Source organism: Erpetoichthys calabaricus, chromosome 8, assembly GCF_900747795.2.
Source record: "Erpetoichthys calabaricus chromosome 8, fErpCal1.3, whole genome shotgun sequence".
Taxonomy (NCBI): domain Eukaryota; kingdom Metazoa; phylum Chordata; class Cladistia; order Polypteriformes; family Polypteridae; genus Erpetoichthys; species Erpetoichthys calabaricus.
Genome location: NC_041401.2, coordinates 101,065,389 through 101,086,745, shown reverse-complemented (window position 1 = coordinate 101,086,745; position 21,357 = coordinate 101,065,389). Strand labels below are relative to the sequence as shown.

At 38.0% G+C, this 21,357-nt stretch overlaps 2 protein-coding genes across 4 annotated transcripts in view; one reads left to right on the top strand and one right to left on the bottom strand.

Annotated features, from left to right (window-relative positions):
* The window catches only part of LOC114656574 (fibrinogen-like protein 1-like protein), a 37,983-nt gene extending 32,758 nt beyond the window's left edge, over nucleotides 1-5,225 (bottom strand). Inside the window, exons 1-2 of one of the 2 annotated variants that reach the window (XM_051931340.1) lie at nucleotides 5,165-5,225; nucleotides 3,203-3,343 (exon numbers count right to left, since the gene is read on the bottom strand). In XM_051931340.1, coding sequence (XP_051787300.1) covers nucleotides 3,203-3,343; nucleotides 5,165-5,210 — 187 coding nt within the window. In that variant the 5' untranslated portion in view covers nucleotides 5,211-5,225. Of the gene's footprint in view, nucleotides 1-2,714; nucleotides 3,344-5,164 lie in introns of those variants that run through there. The other variant, XM_028808214.2, reaches the window with a different exon arrangement.
* The window catches only part of LOC114656573 (fibrinogen-like protein 1-like protein), an 80,543-nt gene extending 60,010 nt beyond the window's left edge, over nucleotides 1-20,533 (top strand). The window contains exons 1-2 of one of the 2 annotated variants that reach the window (XM_028808213.2): nucleotides 15,943-16,140; nucleotides 19,293-20,533. In XM_028808213.2, the coding sequence (XP_028664046.2) occupies nucleotides 15,966-16,140; nucleotides 19,293-19,915 (798 nt within the window). In that variant the 5' untranslated portion in view covers nucleotides 15,943-15,965 and the 3' untranslated portion in view covers nucleotides 19,916-20,533. Of the gene's footprint in view, nucleotides 1-15,942; nucleotides 16,141-19,292 lie in introns of those variants that run through there. The other variant, XM_051931336.1, reaches the window with a different exon arrangement.
* The last annotated feature ends 824 nt before the right edge of the window (nucleotides 20,534-21,357 follow it).

Sequence of the window (21,357 nt, the reverse complement as noted above, 5' to 3'; positions counted from 1 at the left end):
AGGACTGGAAATTGCAGTCTGTGCCACATTTACTGATTGAGCACCTATGTTCCAGCACAGTTGTGTTCACCACTTTTTCTGACAGCCAATAGTGTCCTGCCTGAAGGAGTCGACCCTGTACAAAGTGTTAACAACTACACCGGGTCCAGCAGCAGTCTCTACCTTTTATTTCATTTTTCCATTCTGTTATGGTATGTAAGACACAAGACATCAAACAGATGGGGCTCTGTTTTGTTTATGAGGTCCATAGTTCCCGTGCTTCCTGACAGAACCAGTACTGCTAGGAGAAGGGTTGATAGCAGTGGCGCTGTGGTATTGCGGGTCCGTGGCTCGAAAAGAGTGGCCATTTTAATTAATAAATAAGTAATGAACGTACTCACGCTGGGGAGGGAAAGCAGGTGTGAGCGATCTGCTGGGAAGATGCCCCGTCTCAGGGTTGGTGCAAGCCAGTCAGCCATCTGTGCATTGCCTTTCTGGCACGTTCAGGCAGTCTGATTGCCTTATCATCAGGCAATTGTAATTGCAAAAGCTCCCCAGCCTATAAAGCGGAATGTAAAAAAGAGAAACAGAACAAGAAAGAGTGGAGGTTAAAGAACAGAAAGAAAGATAGGAGCAGCAGTGAGCCGGTGCTTAGAGAGAAACAGGCGGATGGGAATGGTGCCCCAGGAGGTAGGGTGTGACCCGCATTCAGGAATGGGGGCACGAGGATCATTCCTGCTGAGCAGCCAGGAGCAGAAGTGATTGTTAATGCTCAGGAGGATCCTCTTGCCGGGTGGTGCCTGTGACTGGCAGCGATGGGATGATGGCGCGCCTTTGCTGGGTGGAGCCTGGATTGGCAGCAGTGGGCACGGATGCAGAGTCTGGTGGCTCCCCGTGGGATGCCGTGGATTGGGCATTGGGGACACCGGCCAGTTTTGAAGGATGTCTGTGCCTGTTAGTGGATGTCTGACCATGCTACAAGTCTGAGTATTGTAAGCCGGAGAGGCATCGGATTTAAAAGGGAAGCACCAGGGAGACTTTTGCCTGCATTTTAACCTTGTTTTAATGGAGAACTTATTTATTGGATTTTAACTTCCACTGTACAATCATTTTATGGATTATTTAACTTTTTTTGAGCACTGCACTTTGTGGACAATATTTGGATTTTTTTTTAATAATAAAAGCACTTGCACTTTTCACCATTCCCTTGCTTGGTGTGTTTTGTCATTATCAGCTCAGCTCATCTGGTTACGTTATCGATGGTGTCTGGTTCAACAGGCTCCCAATATGGAAGAAGGAACAAGGAGCGGACCTGCACCGTCACAGGCGTGTTCAGCTACAGTCTTGGCCCTTTTTTCTTTTTCAATTCTGTTTAAGTATATACAACATGAGACATTAGACAGACAAGCTTATCTTATATTTGTGAGGTTATAAACACACGTTTTCCTCCTCCTTCATTGCTTTATTCTATGCATTGTATTTCTGAATGAATGATCATTGGGTATCATCTCTTGCATGAAAGAGCTCAACAATAGACCAAAGACCAATCAAATCTGTTTGATTTTACCCTAGCCAGTTGCAGAATAGCTTTCTTCAATCATTAGGTATGTAACATTAGACAATCAGTACTCATGGGAGCTGGCCAATCAAATGGCTAAGATTATGTAAAAGAAGGCTAAGACTGAGAATCTCTGGAAAAGCTGTCTAATGTGACATAGCCTGAATGCAGTAAATTCACGTCAATGCTGCTATTCATGCTGCCCGGCTAAAAGGAGACTAGTGTCCATGCCTGTGTTCTCCGTATATGGTGTTTACTAGTTCTCCCCATGCCCACATGGCTTTTGTTCGGGTGCTCTGGTTTTCTCCTACAGTGCAATGATATGCAAGTTAGGTGGATTGGTGTGCTAAATTGGCCTCTGATATGAGTGTATGTGTGTTTACCCTGTGATGGGCTAGCGCCCTATCCAGTGATTGTTTGCGCCTTGACCCTGAGGCATGCTGGGATTAGCTAGAGCTTCCTTGTGACTTGTGAACCCCTTGCTCTAAAATATAAAAGAAAGCATTGGCAAGCACTTAAGAGGCTCTCTGATCTTTTCTTCAACACTTTAATTTATGCAAAAGGCCAATTTCTCTGTGTTCTGCCCCACATGTTATTAGCATAGATTGTTTTTTGTTGGACTGTGCACCTGATTGTACATGGGGGAGTTCATTTCCATTGCACAGATTGGTCAGAATTCTTATTATATAAAGTATTTTATCACGTAAAATCTGGCTATACTGGTTATTTTTAATTGCTTTTCATGCACAGCACATACAGTTGTGATGGCCATCACTGTTCTAACAGCAAGGGAGGCAGCACCATTTGGAACTGCAGATGTGCACTTTCAATCTGCAGAAAACAGTCAAGAAGAAACAAACAGAAACACTTTTCTACCATAAACATAAACTTTAATTTTTAATTAGATTTCACAAAAAGACTCACATTCCATTTCCCAGATAAATGGAGGGACACCCAAGAAGAAGATGAATTAATTCAAAGTGATAAATGTTAAGCAAAAATTGAATGTGGTACAAATATGATAAACACATGAGAGTGCCTGCAACCCAATAGTAGAGCTGACACTAAAAAGGTAAAATCATATGGATCAGTTATTCTAACAATCAGAGGTAAACATTTGGCGAGTGTTTACTTTCAGCCTCTTCATGAGCTTCAAACCACTCCACTACTTTTCTCTTTAAGCATCTCTGCATATACTGGATGGCCGAATCAGGATGATAGACCCCATGCATTTTGTGCAGAGATTGTGCCAGGTCAGGCCACTCTTTACATTTAAATTTGAGGCAAAGCATGCATCATACCACCATCCCCCATAACCACTTGCACAGTTGCCACTAGCATTGTCCTGATCCTTATCCTTGGTGGAGAACTTTCTATTGTCATGCAGCTTGTTGGCTTCTGGTACAGTCATGCCATCTCCTGCAGTCCCGAAGTAGCTGCCCAATCTCAGTTTGTAGCCATTTGTTTCATTATCCACAAAGAACATATTATAATCAGCATACTTCATATTGTTTGATGCATCATAAATAACAAAACGAATTTCATAAATTGTTTGAGATGCTATTTTGTGGATGTATTCCATCCCCAACCAGTGGTCCTGCAGAATGTCCCCAAAGCCATACTTGTAGGTTGTCCAGGATTCATCCCAGGTCAGCTCACCAGAACCTCTGTTCCTCTGGATGACAGTCCAGCCACCGCCAGTTGTGTTCATTTCACAATACACCATTAAGGGGTGGGTATCTTTGGGCTGAATAACATACAGACCACTTGGACTGTTGCTGGGCAGCTGGCTGCAGTCTCTGTAGACTAGAGAAAGGAGAAAAACAACAGTAGGAGAAGTAACTTTCAACTAAAGTTTACAGTATATTGTCCATTTTTGTTTTTGTGGATTTATAGCCTTTCACATGAGCATTGAATATACTAACATACTTAATTCTGATTTTACTCAGTGCTTGAGGTAAAGGCTATAAATAAAAAATAGTAACTGATGTTTAAGAAGTTACACATGGAGCTTTTTTAATGCATGGGTGTAAACTGTATTCAGTGGACATGAGCAGCAAGTGCTGCTAAATGGCATTGTAATGTGGCTTCAACAAGATTGTGGCAGACCTGGGTTGGTGACAAAAGTACTCTGAGGTAAATATCTGTAGTTTTATTTACTGTAAATCAATTACTAAGATTTTTTTCTTCCACAGGAGGCTGTCTGTTTTTCCTGCTGATTTTGATTTTCTTTGTCTTGTTTGGTTTTGTCACTTATCAATAACAACCTCTCGTGGACACCAGTACAGGGCTATATGCTTGTTCAGTAGTACATAAGCTATATGACCACATTTTCTGCACCCTGTCTTTGGCATCTGCCACGGGATGGTGTAGCATCTGCCAAAGTGAACAAGTGACAGCTGTCAGATATTCTTTTTCAGAATGTGAACTGTTTAAAGATTTCAGATTTTTTTTTTTAAGAACTAAACTGCAGTCAGAGTCTCTGTAGAGCTTGTGATTGTTCCTTTTCGCATTTGGATTCTGCCCATGTGTTCTGTATTTCTCCTATATCCTTAAGGCATCTTTGAGGTGTTTTCTGTAATGCTGTATGAGGAGTTCATTTATTTATTTTTTCTCTTGAGTTACAAAGATCTCTCTTTCTATGGATCCACCCAGGACAGAATACAACTTCACTTATGGCCACATTTACTGTAGGCCTGCACCCACACTCACTCAAACATTTGAAGTCCTAAATGGCCCATCTTTGAGAAACTAGAGATATTTGGAGAAATCAGTGATCAGGGCAAGAGTCAAAACCTGAAGTGGTCAGAAATTTGCATTAACAATTTCTCCTACATGTCAGTCTGGGAGGTATTGACTTTTCCATTTTCTGATTTTCCACAATAATATTTCAGGAAAACTGATGATGTTATCTAAAAACAGAGCATTATGCTCAAAAAGGAGTCAAACGTACTGAAGCCACTTAAACTACAACTTGTCAAATAATAGGGGTTCAAACTACCAATGGCTGAGAGTATAATATTAGGCATATCCAGCAACCTTGGAATAGGAAGCCTGGTTCTAGAAATTCAATAAAAAAGTAAAAAAATATAAACATTAAAAACTTTTATTGATACCAAAACATTTTGCTGGTGTCAGTCTAAACTTGCACAGATGCGAGGAGAACTAGCAAATTCCTATTGCTGGGCCTGGATCTCAGTCTCCTTCACCTAGGAGACTGAAGGACTAAACACTGTATCAGTGTTCAATGTAACATTAATTACACTTTGTTTAATGTTTCAAAATAATATAGATAAAAATGTAACACTAATTCAGTTTCAAATAGGTTCATTATTTATATTTTGCAATGTTCAAGTTAAAGTATGAAGTGAATTAATAGCAGAGGTATGCTTGAAGTTAACAAATGATATAATTAAAAGAAAGCAGCCCCAGGGAAACCAGCAGCTGGTACTGACATTGGGAGGACCTCTCTTAAAAAGGGGCAGTGGTGCCCTAATGTCTTCGTACTTGTAAATACAGTATAACTCTTTGTTCCTGGGTGATATCCACAGCCCTGACTACCACAAAACCAGTGACACTGGCTTTTATTGTGGAAATAATATTTTTGAAATAAAATAAGGTACAAACCTTTGGTAGTGTCAATGACATCAGCTTGCTGTCCTGATGGAAACATAATGAAAAATACATTAGAGTTTTGCAGTGTTGTCTGAGAATCCAGGCACACAATTTTTAGATGAATTGAAATAATACACACAAGTCATACATATTCAAAGGATGAAGTTCTTTTCAAAGTTTTGCCAAGACTCTTGATGGTCTGCCTCTGGTCCAGTATATATGTTACTAAATACTCTGGGGAGGATTTTAAATTAAGACTGTACAGTGAGGTGCATTTGCCATGGGGATGGTGCCCTCTGTATTGTAAAAGTTCAAGTTAAAGTTCATCTCTAATATTTGATATCTAATTGTATATTTCTGTTGTCTCTGAACCAAAAATGCAACATTAATTGCCATCTTAAAGATTTTGCCATAAAGTTGGCTTGCTGTAAATACACTGCATCTAATAATTTGGCATATCAGATAGCAAAGGTAATCATTAACTGTTGCAATTTGTGAATTGTCAAATTGTGAATTTCCCCTTGGGATTATTAAAGTATCTATCTATCTATCTATCTATCTATCTATCTATCTATCTATCTATCTATCTATCTATCTATCTATCTATCTATCTATCTATCTATCTATCTATCTATTGCACAGCATTCTAGAATGGATAAATAGTTAAGCAGTTTTTTTTACTGTTTTGCAATGCAAAATATATTAGGAATATATCAAATGTTTTAGAAAGGTATTGATGAAAATTACAAGACAGCTACATCTAAGCTGGGAACAGTACAGAGTATGTGCTGTACTCTAAACATTACAAGTTATCAGTTGGTTAGACAGATAGAAAATGTTTTAGTGGAAGATTTTTAGAGTCACGGATTTCTTAATTATGCTGCAACTGTTACTAGCCCTCCCATTCCACATCTGCTTTGTTAGCAGCCCAGACATTAACCTGGTCTCCGAGTTTACCTACTGTATGACAGACCTACCTTTGCTGAGAACCACAGAAGATCTGCATAACTGGGACAAACCCAAGAGAACTGCAAAGCAGCTCACGAAATGAACATGAAACCCTGCAAAGAGAACAATAAGAACTCACACAGACTGCTTTTGGCCTGAAGTCAAACATCTGAATTTATGATATTATGCAAAGCCTTATTGTGCTGTAGTTTTGAGCAAAAGTCCTGAACAATATTTAAACAAGATGAAAAAAAAAATACAAAACAAATATTAATATTTAAATTGTTAAATAATCTGCTGAAATATTTTAGAATACTAGACAGTAAATATTAAGACTGCATGTTTTTAAACAACCAACTTACGCATTGCAATGTTGTCTTTTAAGCAAGAGATTGTTGACTCCTGATGAACGCGGGCCCTTTTATAGGCAAACTGCAAGGCAACGCAATAGGTGTGCCATGTTAAGAGTTTATCTTGGCATCTGTTGCAAAAGTTCGATTCAGCAAACACACTTGTTGACATTGATTAAATTATGGCAGGCATATCAATGAACAGTTCCAGGAAGAATGATTTATGGTGTTTCAACCTTATACTCCAATTTATCTCCATATGGCTGAGTTGTAGAGAGATGTAGAGCGTTTGGTGGCACTTTGGAATATAAACACTTTTTGAATGTCTACAACCTCTTATAAAGTCCCTTTTTAATAGGGTAAAATACTTAATAAGAGTCTATCCATTTATTCATCCAATTTGTAACCCATTTGTCCAGTTCAGAGTGGTGAGCTAATAATATACAGTATATATTTAATAAAAAAGCCACATTCAAAGATATTCCCAACATCCAGCATTGCCATGGACACACAAATGATGAAAGCGGCTGCCTTTCTCATATCTACAGAGATTGTGTCATCAGGAGCATTTGCAAGTGCAACTGAATTCTGTGCTTTATGTCCCACATTTCATCTTGTTATATTTCTTTCTCTGCCACCATTGTGGGGCAGTGGTATTTTGCTGCCCCTCAACAGGGAGACTGAGATTTAAGTCCTAGGTACTTCCTGCATGGAGTTTGCATTTTCTGCCCGTTCCCATGTGGGTTTCCACCGGGTCCTCCAGTTTTCTCCAAGAGACATGCGACTTAGGTGGAGTGGCAATTCTACTTTGGCACTTGATGTGCTTGTATGTGTGTGTATTTGTGTATTTTGCCTACAATGGCCTGATGTCCAGTTAAGGGATTGTGCCTATCTTGGCCCCAGTGTTTGTTTGGATAGCCTCCAGCTTTTCTGTGACCCTGTTCTGGTTAAGCGGATTTAGAAAATGAATTGTAGATGACATAGCAGATGTTACAGTTTCAGAGTTTTGGAATGCCTTCTACACTTCACACAATCCTGATGTACTCTTTACTTTCTGATGAATTTGCATTTCTTTTTATTTTTGCTAATTAAATAAATACTTGTTAAACGTATTCATTGAAATAAAAATCAGATTTATGACTTAAAATTACAAATCAAACAATTCAGATTTGATTAAAGTGCACATTACCGACTTTATTTTAAAAGTATTTGCATACATTTCAGTCACACTAGGTAGAAATGACAACACCTTTTATACATGGTTCCCCCATTTCAGGGCACCATAATGTTTGGGACACTTTATTTCAGTAGGACTTAATACTTTCTTATAACATCGTAAAAAGATGAATAATTATTACTTCCAGGACAACATGCAAGTAGAAGTGGAGATGCTGAACATTTTTAAAATGGATTAAAGACTTGTGGGCTTGCATAGCTCTAAGCAGACATATAAAAGCTGCTTACTAGGCTTTCTTATGTATTAAATATGTGCCCTTTAGAGCTAGGGGACAGGCACTATATTTGTTGTTTTGTTTGAAATAAGAAGCAATGCATTTTATAGTATCATCTCTTTAGTGGTTCTCAAATTTCAGTTTTTTTTCAATATGCTAGTTGTGTTTTGTTACATTCCCCATATTTAAAATCTGGCTTATAGAAATACTTCACTCAAACAGGGCTGTCTTAACGCATGGTCATGCTGTGCAGTTGCCCAGGAGCCCCATGAGCATAGGGGCTCCATGCTAATCTATGTATATTGTGACTTGCTGTCAATAAATAAATACTATACTATACTAAACTATAAAGATTTGTTACTGTGTTACAAGTGGACATTGGCATTTACCTCTGATGTAGTATCACGGTCACCTCTGCAACCTCATGTGCATACAGTATATGTGAATGGATGTCACGCACTACATAACCTAAAAGCGTATATGTTAACGTCACTTCAACTCAATTCTCTGGAAAGAAATTTTGCAGATGTTTGTGTTGAACACTTGATTAATAATAAATAATTCCTAGTAATTTCATACTGTGCCATCTCTATCTGTATGGTTTGCCAATTGAATATCCTTTATATGTTGAAATTTTTGTGTTTTTCAAAGCTCATGCTATATTGTTCAAATGTATGTATTGATTAATCTTTTCTGTGCAGCATGTTTTTTTAATGTTCAAACACTTGTTTTGTTGTAAATACCAATACAATAAATATATGTTTAATTTTATCAACCATTTACATTTTTATTCCTGTGAGTGGTTGTGTAGGTAGGGGCCCCAGTGCACTGCTTTGCCTGGGGTCTTGTAATGCTGTTAAGATGGCCCTGCACTCAAATTCATATCTTGTTTTGTTATCTTGAGAAATGTTTGTGGCAGACAGAAGTCTGCTTTTCAGCTTCGTCATTTATATTTTCAATATTGCATTTGTAAATCAATATAAAGCGTTTATAAACTAGCTCAGTTGCCCATGCTTGGATGGTGTGAACAAAGTCTTTATTTTTCTGTGATGCTTACAATACTAATAAGAAGGCTTTTTTCAGATCTGATGCTTCTTCCCCTATCCATCTATTTAGATTTAATGAGGTACAGAAACTGAAATATCTGGAAAAGTTGCAATAGTTCAACATGCTGCAGTAAATTTTGGCAATATCAGTACATTTTGTCCAGATTCTAAAACAGCTTTTGATATATACTTTGTAAAATTAATAATTTTTTCTCCAATTATAAGTAAAATAGTACATTCTTTTGCTTTGAGTTATAGTTGGTAGGTAGGGTTGTTTTGGCCATGTAATCCTGCTATTCCTACTTGACATCCTCAAGGCAATGAGATTCAGTAGTGGCAGTTGTTAAGTGTTATATGCTCGCCAACTCAAAATTAGACTGCTGTCACACTACTAGACTTTGAACCAAAAAGCATGTCACACACAACATCCACAGCTACTGGATCTCATTGCCTTTAGGATGTCAGATTTAAGAATCATTGAGGATGACGGTTTACATGACTCTCTCTTACTTCCTCAGTACAGTTTTCATTTCCATCCATCCATTTTCCAACCCGCTGAATCCGAACACAGGGTCATGGGGGTCTGCTGGAGCCAATCCCAGCCAACACAGGGCACAAGGCAGGAACCAATCCCGGGCAGGGTGCCAACCCACCACAGGACACACACAAACACACCCACACACCAAGCACACACTAGGGCCAATTAGGAAACCGGAGCGCCCGGAGGAAACCCACGCAGACACGGGGAGAACATGCAAACTCCACGCAGGGAGGACCCGGGAAGCGAACCCAGGTCCCCAGATCTCCCAACTGCGAGGCAGCAGCACTACCCACTGCGCCACCGTGCCGCCAGTACAGTTTCAAGCTTCCTAAATATCACGAGTTCACTACATTTTGACAGCCATGAATGTCTGTAACTAACTTAGACTGAGTACTATGTTCAGTTTTCTTTACCACATTACAAAAAAGACATAGCAGCCCTAGAGAAAGTCCAGAGGAGAGCAACCAGGCTGATTCTTGAACTAAGAAGTACAAACTATGAGGGGAGACTGAAGAAGGTGAACATTTATAGCTTAAATAAAAGGAGATTAAGTGGGGACATGATTAAAGTTTCTAAAAATATGGGAGGAATTATTACAGTAGATTCCACTTGTTACTTTAAAATAAACCGTAACAAGAACACAAAGACATTTTTTTAAAACATTTTAAGGGCAAATTTTTCAGAATTTCTCACAAAGAATCACAGACCCATGGAACGAATGACCAAGGAACATGGAGGAGTGCAGAACTTTTGGGACCTTCCTTTTGTGAATTTCCCCTTGGGATTAATAAAGTATCTATCTATCTATCTATCTATCTATCTATCTATCTATCTATCTATCTATCTATCTATCTATCTATCTATCTATTGACTTTTCTTGATCAGTGATCAAGAAAGAGCATAGTAGCTGATAGTAAGTGAGCTGAATTAAAAGGAGATTCTGGACAAAATTTAATCTATTGGACTAGGAAAAACAGGGAGCATTTAGAGACCTCAGTGTTTTTGAGAGATATAGACAAAAATCCTTTCTCCTAATGTCAATGGCTATTTTATTTTATTATGTACATTGTGTTAATTCAAATTGCGCCATTGGTCTAGCATTTTATTATTTTCTTGTGAGGTTTAACATTTCCTGTCCAGAAAAAACATCAGAACAAGTTTTTTTGTAAACACCTAGGCAAAGCCCAGAACTTCTAGATAGACTAGGCAAAAATTGAGTTATTTGGCTGCAATACCAGAACATGTATTTGGTGAAAACCAAAAGATATCATTTGAGCGAAGAATCTGAAAAATAACAAGCATGGTGGTGGAAATCTGACTGTTTGTTGCTGCTTTGCTCTGCAGCTCACAATCATAGAATCCTGTTGGAATTCTTCATTGTGCCACTGGATGCTTGAGAGTAGTTTGAGACCAATATTTAAAGGACTGAAGCTTATTCCAAATTGGACCTTGCAAAATGGCGGTGGTCTTTGACATTCCAGTAAATCAAACAGGGAATATCTGAAAAGGAATAAACAGAGGGAAATGAAGTGGCCAAGTCAGAGTCTAGAACTGAATCCCATCAAGAAGTGACAAGGGAATTTAAAATGGGCTGTGCACGCAGGACTCCCTTCAGTTGTCACAAAGGTGAGAGAATTCTACATGGAGGAATAAGAAAAACTTTCTTTCCAGCTGATGTTAGAGGCTGCTAGACAGTTACAGGAAATATCTACTTGAAGGGGGCAATACTAGCTATTTTAGCCAAGGGTGGACTTACTTTTTTCACAGACAGAAATGGCATATCTGTTCATTATTGGAAAGTGAAATTTTCATTGTCTTTCAATCATATTACCTTTATCTAAAGATACTGTTTGACCTTTATTTAAATTTTGATATGTTCCCATGAATTTAAAACAAAAAAAAAAAGAATTTTATGTGGTATACTTAACTTTTCACATGAGTATACTGTATGTCAAAAAAGAGATGGCAGAATCATGTTTTGAATCTTTCACAGATCCACCTAGTAAAACACTGAAAAGAGGAATACCATTAACAGAATAATGGTGTATTCTCTTTATTCTCATTAGTCGTTAGGTCTGAAATAAAACAACAAATATTTACTTGTCTTATCATTTACAACAGAGAAGGCAACTTTATTTTGATTCTGGAAAGTAAATGTTTCATCTATTACTGTAAAAATGAAGTTTCTTAAAAAATAAAACAAATAATCCATATAAGTTTCCAAAACACCCATGTCTAATACTACATTTCGAAGCACATATGTTGTTCATCCTATCTTATCACATATTTCTCTGTTTGCATCTGCTTTGTTAATACAATATAGATGACAAGCCTAATTCTTCTGTCAGTTTGTGCCAGCCTGTGCAGGACATCCTGTTACCCCTGACGTGGCTGCTGATTTAAAGCAAAGTATTATTTGGACAGATGGTGAATGGGGCTGCTTCATGCTAAGCAGCTCCCACCTCTACTAGAAAAAAAAAAACATTTTCAGCATATTTCCAAAGGGTGAGATTATTTTAACCAGTAAAGTGTATATTTTATTAAAGATAAAATATATATATATATATATATATATATATATATATATATATATATATATATATATATATATATATATATATATAGAGGAAAATTTGGGCTTTATTTCTGAGTATTGGTAAAGTACATAGTTAATAAAGCAAATGCTGTCTGTACAAAAGACATCCTTGCCATGTGATATTTTTATGTAGGTTATGGTTTTTCCTTTTGCTTCATTGAGAAGTAACTACTCATAGATATATGTACAAGAGTAAAGGGTTCAACTTGTTTCAGACTATTCATGAGTGGGAAAGTGGCAACATTGTTTGTTTTGTGTTTTTCATACTACACAAAAGAATCTCTGATCCTTGAAATGTTTGATTGTTAAGCATTTGGTGGAAGAGTCACAGTTTCAGCAGTGCAGATGGATGACATAAAAAATTACAAAGACTAACGAATGCCCTTATGTCTTTTCAACACATATGTGTTGCATACAATAAGAGATCGGGCAGGTGCAATTTGTCTCAGAGAGGCGTTTATTCCAGAAAACCCATTCCATCTAACCCTAAACACTTTACAGCAAACAAACACACACTGTTGTAAAATCGATACATTGCAGACATAACAGTATGTCTCTTTGCTGCTATGTTGCTTTGTTGATATGCCCACTTGCTCATCTCATCTTATCTCCTCTTAGTTGTTCTTCGTGGTGATGGTCACAGAGGCAGTAAGTCAATAAGGTTTGTTCAGACTTCTCTGTCTACAGCTACAGATTCCAGCACTCTCTGGGGAATTGCTAGATGTTCCCAATTCAGCCAACATGGAATCCTTTCAGAGGCCTTCCATAGGGTGTCTGCCCAGTGGGATGTGCTTGGAGCAGCTCCAGGTAAAGCTGCCCAGCATGCATCCTTACCACATGTCCAAACCACTTCAACTGGCTGCCCTTGATCCAGAGAAGCAACAACTCTACTCTTGCTGCTGCTGTCTTCACATACTCTCAGACAGAGGATAAATAAGAGTTTCAAAATTTGCAATTTCCATGTGAACGCCCTGTGAATTCAGGGCTATAAGTTGTACAATTCCAACAAAACAAAGCTACTAAAATTTTCTAAGTTGTGAGGTAGCACTGAACTTTCACCTTAATTAATTATTTTTGATAAAGCATACAACCTGGTCAGCCAGAAATTACATTTTTTGATTGAACTGAATTTGGAGTGACATGAAATATTTATTTTGCACTTTATTTCCAAGTAAAATGCCGTTTATCTTTCAATTTTTTTTTTTTACAGACCAAGTAACAAATCAGCAGCGACCTTGTGTTTCTCTGAATAGTCCAATGGGAAACCCATGTGAACGGAGTAAAATGGAAAGGTGAAAACATCACAGCTTAGAGCTGTGAATAGTCCAAGAGCATGTGAACGCAGCATGAGCTTTGCACCCTGTCATGGAATGTAAGCCCAGCCACCCTACAAGGAAACCTCCTTTCTGTCATTTGTTCTTGTGATTGCATTCTTTTGATCATTATACACCACTCATAACCACAGAGATATTAATCATGGATACAGATCGATTGGTTAACAGATCATTTTGCCTTTAATCTCGGCTCCCTCTTCACCACCACAGGCCGGTATAGCGCCTGCAGAACAGCTGCCACTGCCCAAATCTGCATGTCAATCTCGCATTACAATTTTCCACTACTCGTGAACAGGATCTCAAGATACAGGGTGGCCCACGAAAAAGTGGCCTGCCTCCACCTAAACGACTGCATTACGTGGTGAAGAGAAAAAATATCATATTTGGTATTCACATTTACAGAACATGCGGAAAGAGATCTCTTGTGCGTGAATACATCTCTGTGCCCGTTGCAGCATATTCATGTACACTCTTTGCAACGTCATGGGATCGATTGGAGGCGGGCTACTTTTTCGTGGGCCACCCTGTACTTGAACTCCTTCGCCAACGGCAGTTGTTTCCCCCTCACTTGGAGAGGGCAATCCACTCTTTTCCAAGAGAGAACCATGACCTCATTCTTGGAGGTGCTGACCCTATACCCAGCTGCTTCACACTCAGCAGCAGATTGCTTGAGTGTATGTTAAAGGTCACAATCACGTGAGGCAAAGAGGACACCCATGCCACGCCCATAAACCCCCCACCTGAAAACCTTCACATTCCTGGCTGTGCCCTAATATCCATAAATGAAGTCCAATAACTACAATGAACAAATTCAACTTAACAGCAAGTATTCTCTGATGTGTGTTCAGACCAAAGTGTGATTTTATTTATTTATTTATTTATGTATGTATGTATTTATTGTAACAGATAGAAGCACTGTTGACCCCTTGAACCCTCAGAGCAGACGTCAGACACCAGATAAAAGTCCAATAATAATATTTATTATAATAATAAAGTGCACAAAGCACCCTCCACTCCACAATACTCAATAATAAATCAATAATCACAACACTAATCAATTCCTCCACACTCCCAGACGCGTTGCCACCCTTCCACCCAGCTCAGCTCAACGCTCTGGTGTTTCTCTGAGTCTTTTATAGTCCTTGACCTGAAAGTGTTTCGCCCTCTCTGTCCACGTGACTAGGAACACTTCCGGGTCAGAAAAAAATCCTTTTCTTCACCCCGGAAGCACGTCATTCCTCTTGTTCATGTGACTCTGACATACTTCCGGGGCGTAGGGAAAATAATTACTGCTCCTCCCTGCAGCGCCTTCTAGCAGCCCCCGTGGTATCCAGCAGTGTTGTAAAGGAAAACTCCAATGTCCATAATTCCCTGCTGGCATTCGGGATACCTCCAAACTGCAAGGAGAGCTCCACCCGGCGGCCTGGGGGTATTGGCCGGGATAAATGGCCTGCCACCTATCATAGTATGTATGTATGTATGTATTTATGTATTCACTTATCTATCTATACATGTATTCATTTATTTAAACAGCTTCTGTAAAAAGCTAAATTTCTCCCTAGTGAGAAATTAAAGATCTATCTATCTATCTATCTATCTATCTATCTATCTATCTATCTATCTATCTATCTATCTATCTATCTATCTATCTATCTATCTATCTATCTATCTATCTATCTATCTATCTATCTATCTATCTATCTATCACTCTCACTGCATTCATATAGGAAAAGAATAACAAGCAAGAGTAGCCTTTTTACCCAATTTCCCTGCAGCATCTCCCGCAACTCATGTCAAGGGAAAATGTCTTAATACCTTTTCCATATCTTCGAAGCAATATACTAAATTGTTAATATTTGTTTTTTACATGTGCTGCCCCTCATAAAGTTTATAATTATATGATAAGATCTGTTGATTCAAAGGGCTGGTGTCTGAACTGAGGCCAAACAATTTATGATAATGGAAAGAATGTTTCTGAGCTCTCTATATAACCGGAACAAATGCGTTGATCATAAGAGAAGCACTACAGCTGAGCTGAGATGGGTATGTCAACCTAACATTTGACTTAATTTGTAGTCTTCTTTAAGGTAGTGTTTGTTCGCTTTAGCTTGTGTAATTGGAAAGAGAGATCATAAGTCTATGAATCTGAAATAGAGGTTGAGAAGAGGACCTTTATAACGTAACGTTCAGAGAAGACAGATCAGACTATGCCAGTTAGAGTTGGACGGTAAAGATTGCGTACACTGTTTCACTTATGCAAAGCATCTGTTGTCCGAGGGCAATGGATAATGTCCTTCATAAATATACAGTGCCCATGGCAGCATTGGCAAATCACTTAAGGACTCAAACTGACTGAAATGTAATTAGAACAAGTTCATTTTGACCGATGCAGTAATGAGACAAGTATTAAATGAAGCTGTTTGTAATGGGGTGAAGTGCTATAATATCGGGCACATTCAAGAATTTCTGGGCATCATGCATTGCAAACACATGGGGTTATCTTTCAGGAAATTGAAATGTGATTGTTTCTCTATTGCCCACCTTTGAATGAAATACTTTGTTTCCCTAGATGCTGTTATAAACATACTGGCTGTCCTTTTTCTGACAGCAGTGGCCCACGTCATACAGTCAGACGCTCTGCAAATCAACGTAGCAAATGCCAATCTTCTGCATGATGACGCTATCAAGGTTCACAATCTGCGCATTGGAAGAAGCAGGACTGGTAAGCTTTTTCCCTTGATGACCAGCATATCTCTTTGGCTCAGTTTACCAGTCCTGATGATGACATCTTATGTTTTAAGCAGTGTACCTAGTTATACAGATAAGTAAGCAAAAGAAAAGCAAAATTACATTTTGGTCTTATATACTCCACCCAAAAATGATTTTTTAAAGTTTATTTGTTATTTACCCTGCATTGTTTGTGGTAATAGCCGAGAAAAACTTGTAATCTTGTTTTCATAGAGACCAGAGATCACAAAATTCCTGATATGATGAACTTAAATGGATACTCACCTTGAAAAACTACAAAAAATATGTAAACATCAAAGAAAAAAAACTCAGATTATTCATTACAAATTTCTAGGATCCAATTGTAATCTCACAAAGTTTTTAACACTTGTATTTTGATTAAAATACTGTAAAATAAACTACTTCCCAGAAAAATACTCTTATGCATTACAGAGAAGTGCATTCAAACAGGACTGAGGTTTTATAATGAACACCTGCCATACCTCCTCATCCATTGGTCATGAGGCCTCCATTCTAATAGTTCATTCATTGGCCACCATTGCACTTCATGTGACAACAACATTGCTGTATGAGGACAGAGAGAAGTGTACAATCGGAGATTTCAAGTTAAACCTTCTGTGAATATCTGAGGTGCTTCAACATGCAGATTATTCACTTAATCAATGGAGGTTTACAGGTTACTGATAAAAAACAAACAAACAGGAAGTCCTAACTAGCCAATGAGGGCAGAGGCAATTCAAAGGCTTGATTCCTTTTGGATTGTGTTTCTTACATGAGCACTTTCCATAATTGGTTTATTTACCAATATTTTAGCCAAGATTAACGTCTTTTGAGCAAACAACTTTATTCCTGATACTTCAATTATGCAACATGAGTATTTTGAGAATTGTTTTTCATATTGCTTGCTGTTTTTCAGTATTGGTCCCCATTTAAGTCCACTCTGTCATGAATTTTGATATTTTTGATACATTTTCCATATAAACATGGAGTTAATTTTTTTCTTGGCCATCACTACAATTCTGATAAGTAACAGATAATATATTATAATCTTAGATGGATTTTTCCTTTAAAACTATAATGTATCTGCTTCAGTACAGCTTTCAAGGTAAACATCAATGTAAAGTGGCTAGGATAACAAAAATCCTTTAAAGTCTTTCTCCAAATCAACATCTTATATACTATATAATTAAATGTAAAGATCTGCATGTCCAGTCCCTCAGAGCAATCTGATTTGTCAGTTTGGCTTTGGTGCTGTGAAGAAAGAGGAAGTGTGAGTGTGAGATGCATAAGGAGGAGTAAAGGCCATACTGAGAGAGTAACCTACAAAGATGGAAAGTATGAAACCAGACAGAAGGTGAGAAAGGAGCCTTGAACATAATGACAGAGACTGAGAAGCAGGCTTTGCAGGAAGATGCCAGAGATGAGAGGTTCAGACACACACACAAATACAGAGGAAAGATGCTGAAAGAGCAAGAGATAGCAAATATTTTTAAATTATTCTGTTACCGGTCTTCAACAGGGACCATGACTAGTGAAACATAAATCAGAATGACTGTATCTTAAAATAATCCACATCAAAACTTTTTGATTATCACAGGACCATTGGGCACAATCACTTTTCTAAAAAGAAAAATAATTTTCTATTGTTGAGACTCATTAAATCTTTTTTATTCGTTGGTTTATATCTTTTCATTAAAGTTGGTTATTCCACATACTCTGCACATCTAGTTGTTTTTTATCTAACAGATCAAAATTAGAAGAATATTTTGACATATCAATTTCTGGTTGCAATAACTCTGGACAGAAAATGCAGCTGTGCAAAGTCACCTCATTCTGAACTTAAAGAAAGTATTCCTTGCTTGGTGCTTAATTTCAGAATGGGAACATCCATATTTTGGCGCTCTTGACTACAGGTCCTAATTTCTGCAAAAATATAGCTGAGGACCTAGAGTGCTATTTTCCAGATTTTACATGTAATGTTTGAATACAGCCGTGCGGTGGGCTGTCGTCCTGCCCAGGGTTTGTTTCCTGCCTTGTGCCCTGTGTTGGCTGGGTTTGGCTCCAGCAGACCCCCGTGACCCTGTAGTTAGGATATAATGGGTTGGATAGTGGATGGATGGATGTTTGAATACATGCATGCAAAGCAAGGTAGTTATTCTGTCATTACCTGCGACCTGCTTCAATCCAAATTGTTCTTGTATTAATGCATGCTCTTAAATTGCCTCTTAACTAGGCGTCTTTCAGTTATTTTGTACTATTTCTTGTGTTTTTTACTCCATCCTTGTCTTCTGTGGGTTTTTGCTTTTATGTTGTTTCATTTATATGTTGGCCATTATACCTGAATATGCCTCAGTCTTCATGCTTTTCTTTGTTTATGTTTTGCCTCATATGCTACTGTCCATTTACCTTTTGACAGTTTTCCCACATCTTCTACCTGTTTATCTTGTTTTTCCAAAATGATCTTGAAGTAGTATTATTAGTAACTGGGTGTCCTTTGCTTGCATAAGTCCTCTGTGTTTGTATAAGTCCACAAACCAAAACCTAGAAAAAGAGTGAGTGACCAAGAGACATTGAAGAACTTGAATGAGGTGTGCATATGTAGTGGCATCCAGAACTAATGCATAGTATTATTATTTCCACACTGCGTACTCTCTTTAATTCCTTGTGTTAATGTAAAATAGAGGGTGGCATGGTGGTGCAGTGGATGACATACTACCTGGGTTCAAATTTCTTGGTGATTGTCCATGTGGAGTCTGCACATTCTTCCTATTTGTGGGTTGATTTTCCTTTAAGTGCTCTAATTTTCATCCCACATCCCCAAACATGTTAGGTTGAGTAGAAATTCCATACTAACCTGGTTTGAGTGTGCGTGTGTGTTTATCTGGTTCCTGTGATAGACTGGTGTCCTGTCCAGGGCTGTTTCCTGCCTTGCACATAATGTGACTAGGGTATGCTCTGACCTCCTTATATCCTGCATTGGATGATACAGATTAAGAATGTTATGATGTGCATGGCAGACTAATCATATGTTTGTATGAAGGACAATTCTGTGAGCCTGGAAAATTTCATATTTTTCTTTTCATACTTAGGACAAAACTGAAGGTATTTTTACAACTTTCTTTACAGTTTACCCTTGCGATTGTGGTGCCTTTCCTCCCAATTACCCTGATGGGGTTTATGTAATCCAGCCTAGAAATTCACATCCCCTGGTGGTCTACTGTATAACTGTGGACAATCTGAAGTGGACAGTGATCCAGAAAAACTCTGTTTCTTCAGAAATTGAGTGGAGGGAATCCTGGACTACTTATAAGTATGGGTTTGGCAATATTGAGGAAGATCACTGGCTGGGAAATGAATACATCCACAAACTAACCACCCAGCGTGCATACAAGGCACGAATTGTGCTTAATGTCACAAAGACTGATGTCAGGTATGCCGACTATGACACTTTCAGCTTGGATGAGGAGTCAAGAGGCTATGCGCTGCGACTTGGACAGTACTCTGGAACGGCTCCTGATTATATGATTGAAGGCAGTATAATTCATGACAATATGAAGTTCTCCACTAAGGACAAAGACCAAGATCGTAGCAGTGGAAACTGTGCCTCCGCACATCATGGTGGCTGGTGGTATGACAATTGCTTGACGGTGCAGCTGAATGGAAAGGGCTACATTTACTGGAACACCCTCTGTCATGGAAACTGCCAAGCCTCACTAATAATGATAAGACCTTCAGAGATCTGTCAGTAAATGAGCAACCTTACATTTTATGCCAATGCTTTTTTGTCAAGTATAAATTTACTAGCTCTTTCCTTATTGAAAAAATTAGGATTTAAGCATTGTTTCTTCATTGTTTCTAAAATCAGGAAAAAAGTAATAAATTACTTCTTTATAGGCTCTTTGGAAGATATACTAAATTCAAAATTTTGAAATAAATCAGTTAATCATCTGGTACTGTTTGTGTTTGTTGTGGTGCAAAGAAATGCAGAATATAGCTAGTCCTGAAAGTGAACCCTAGCTTGGCATTTAGACCCACCTTAATCCACTTCATCCATTTCTTACATATGACCACCAAGACCAAATCTGCTGATGATGTTCACAAAGCAGGTGATTTCTGTTGGTCTCCATTTTGTAATCCCACTCCAACACAAAAGAGCACCATCTCAGAATATAACAAGTTCATGTTTGTTGTTATGTGTACTCTACATAGAACAATGAAATTCGTACTTGCATGTGTCCTTAGAACAGTTGACAAAAATACAGTGCAAAAATAAAATATATATAGCATGCAAAATATATAGTATATTTAATAACAAACATAAAAATGTATATATACAGTGTCTGTGTACTGTGCATTATGGAAGTATGTGTGTATGCATGTATGTATCTATATATATATACAGTATATATAAGTGTGTGTGTATATAATATATATATATATATATATATATATATATATATATATATATATATATATATATATATATATATATATACTGTACGTATATGCACACATACTTTACATATACAAACAGTGGATTCAGTGTTACAATCAAATGTGATTGAAGCTACCATTTTTGCAGGATGGTGCTACAGGGTGAAACTGGGTTTATGTCAAAAATTTGTGTTATTTCTACTAATGACCTGTTTCGATTCGAATAATACAATGCCTTGTAAAACTGCATTTTGCAATGACCATCAACAAAAGCCAAAATCAGCCAGTATGAAAAGCACAAATTGACATATGACAGGAATTTTTCATTCATACACAATTGTATGTTGCATGCTGAGGAGTAAGGAGCACCAGTGAACTAGTAATGTTATCCCCAGCTTACATACATAGTGCTTCTGCTATATCCGATTTACCTTCAGTACTTTAACTGAGGCCCATTTTCTAAGGAAGTTTCCCAGGTGAAGACAGGTAACACAGCTAGCACTTAGGTAAATGAGAGGTTTTTAATAAATTTTCAAACCATTTTGAAAGCATGCTTTTATTGTGTTATTATGGTTTGAATATATATTGATGGACAAAGATGGCAATCCATATTCATTTATTCAGTCCATTGTGTGTGTGTGTGTGTTTGTGTGTATATAGAGTAAGTTATGTAATCTCTTTTGGTACTTCCCCCAAAGGGACGACATGCCGAAGAGTGTCCCAAAGAGCGATTGCCATGTCTGTGGAAGATGCAGGC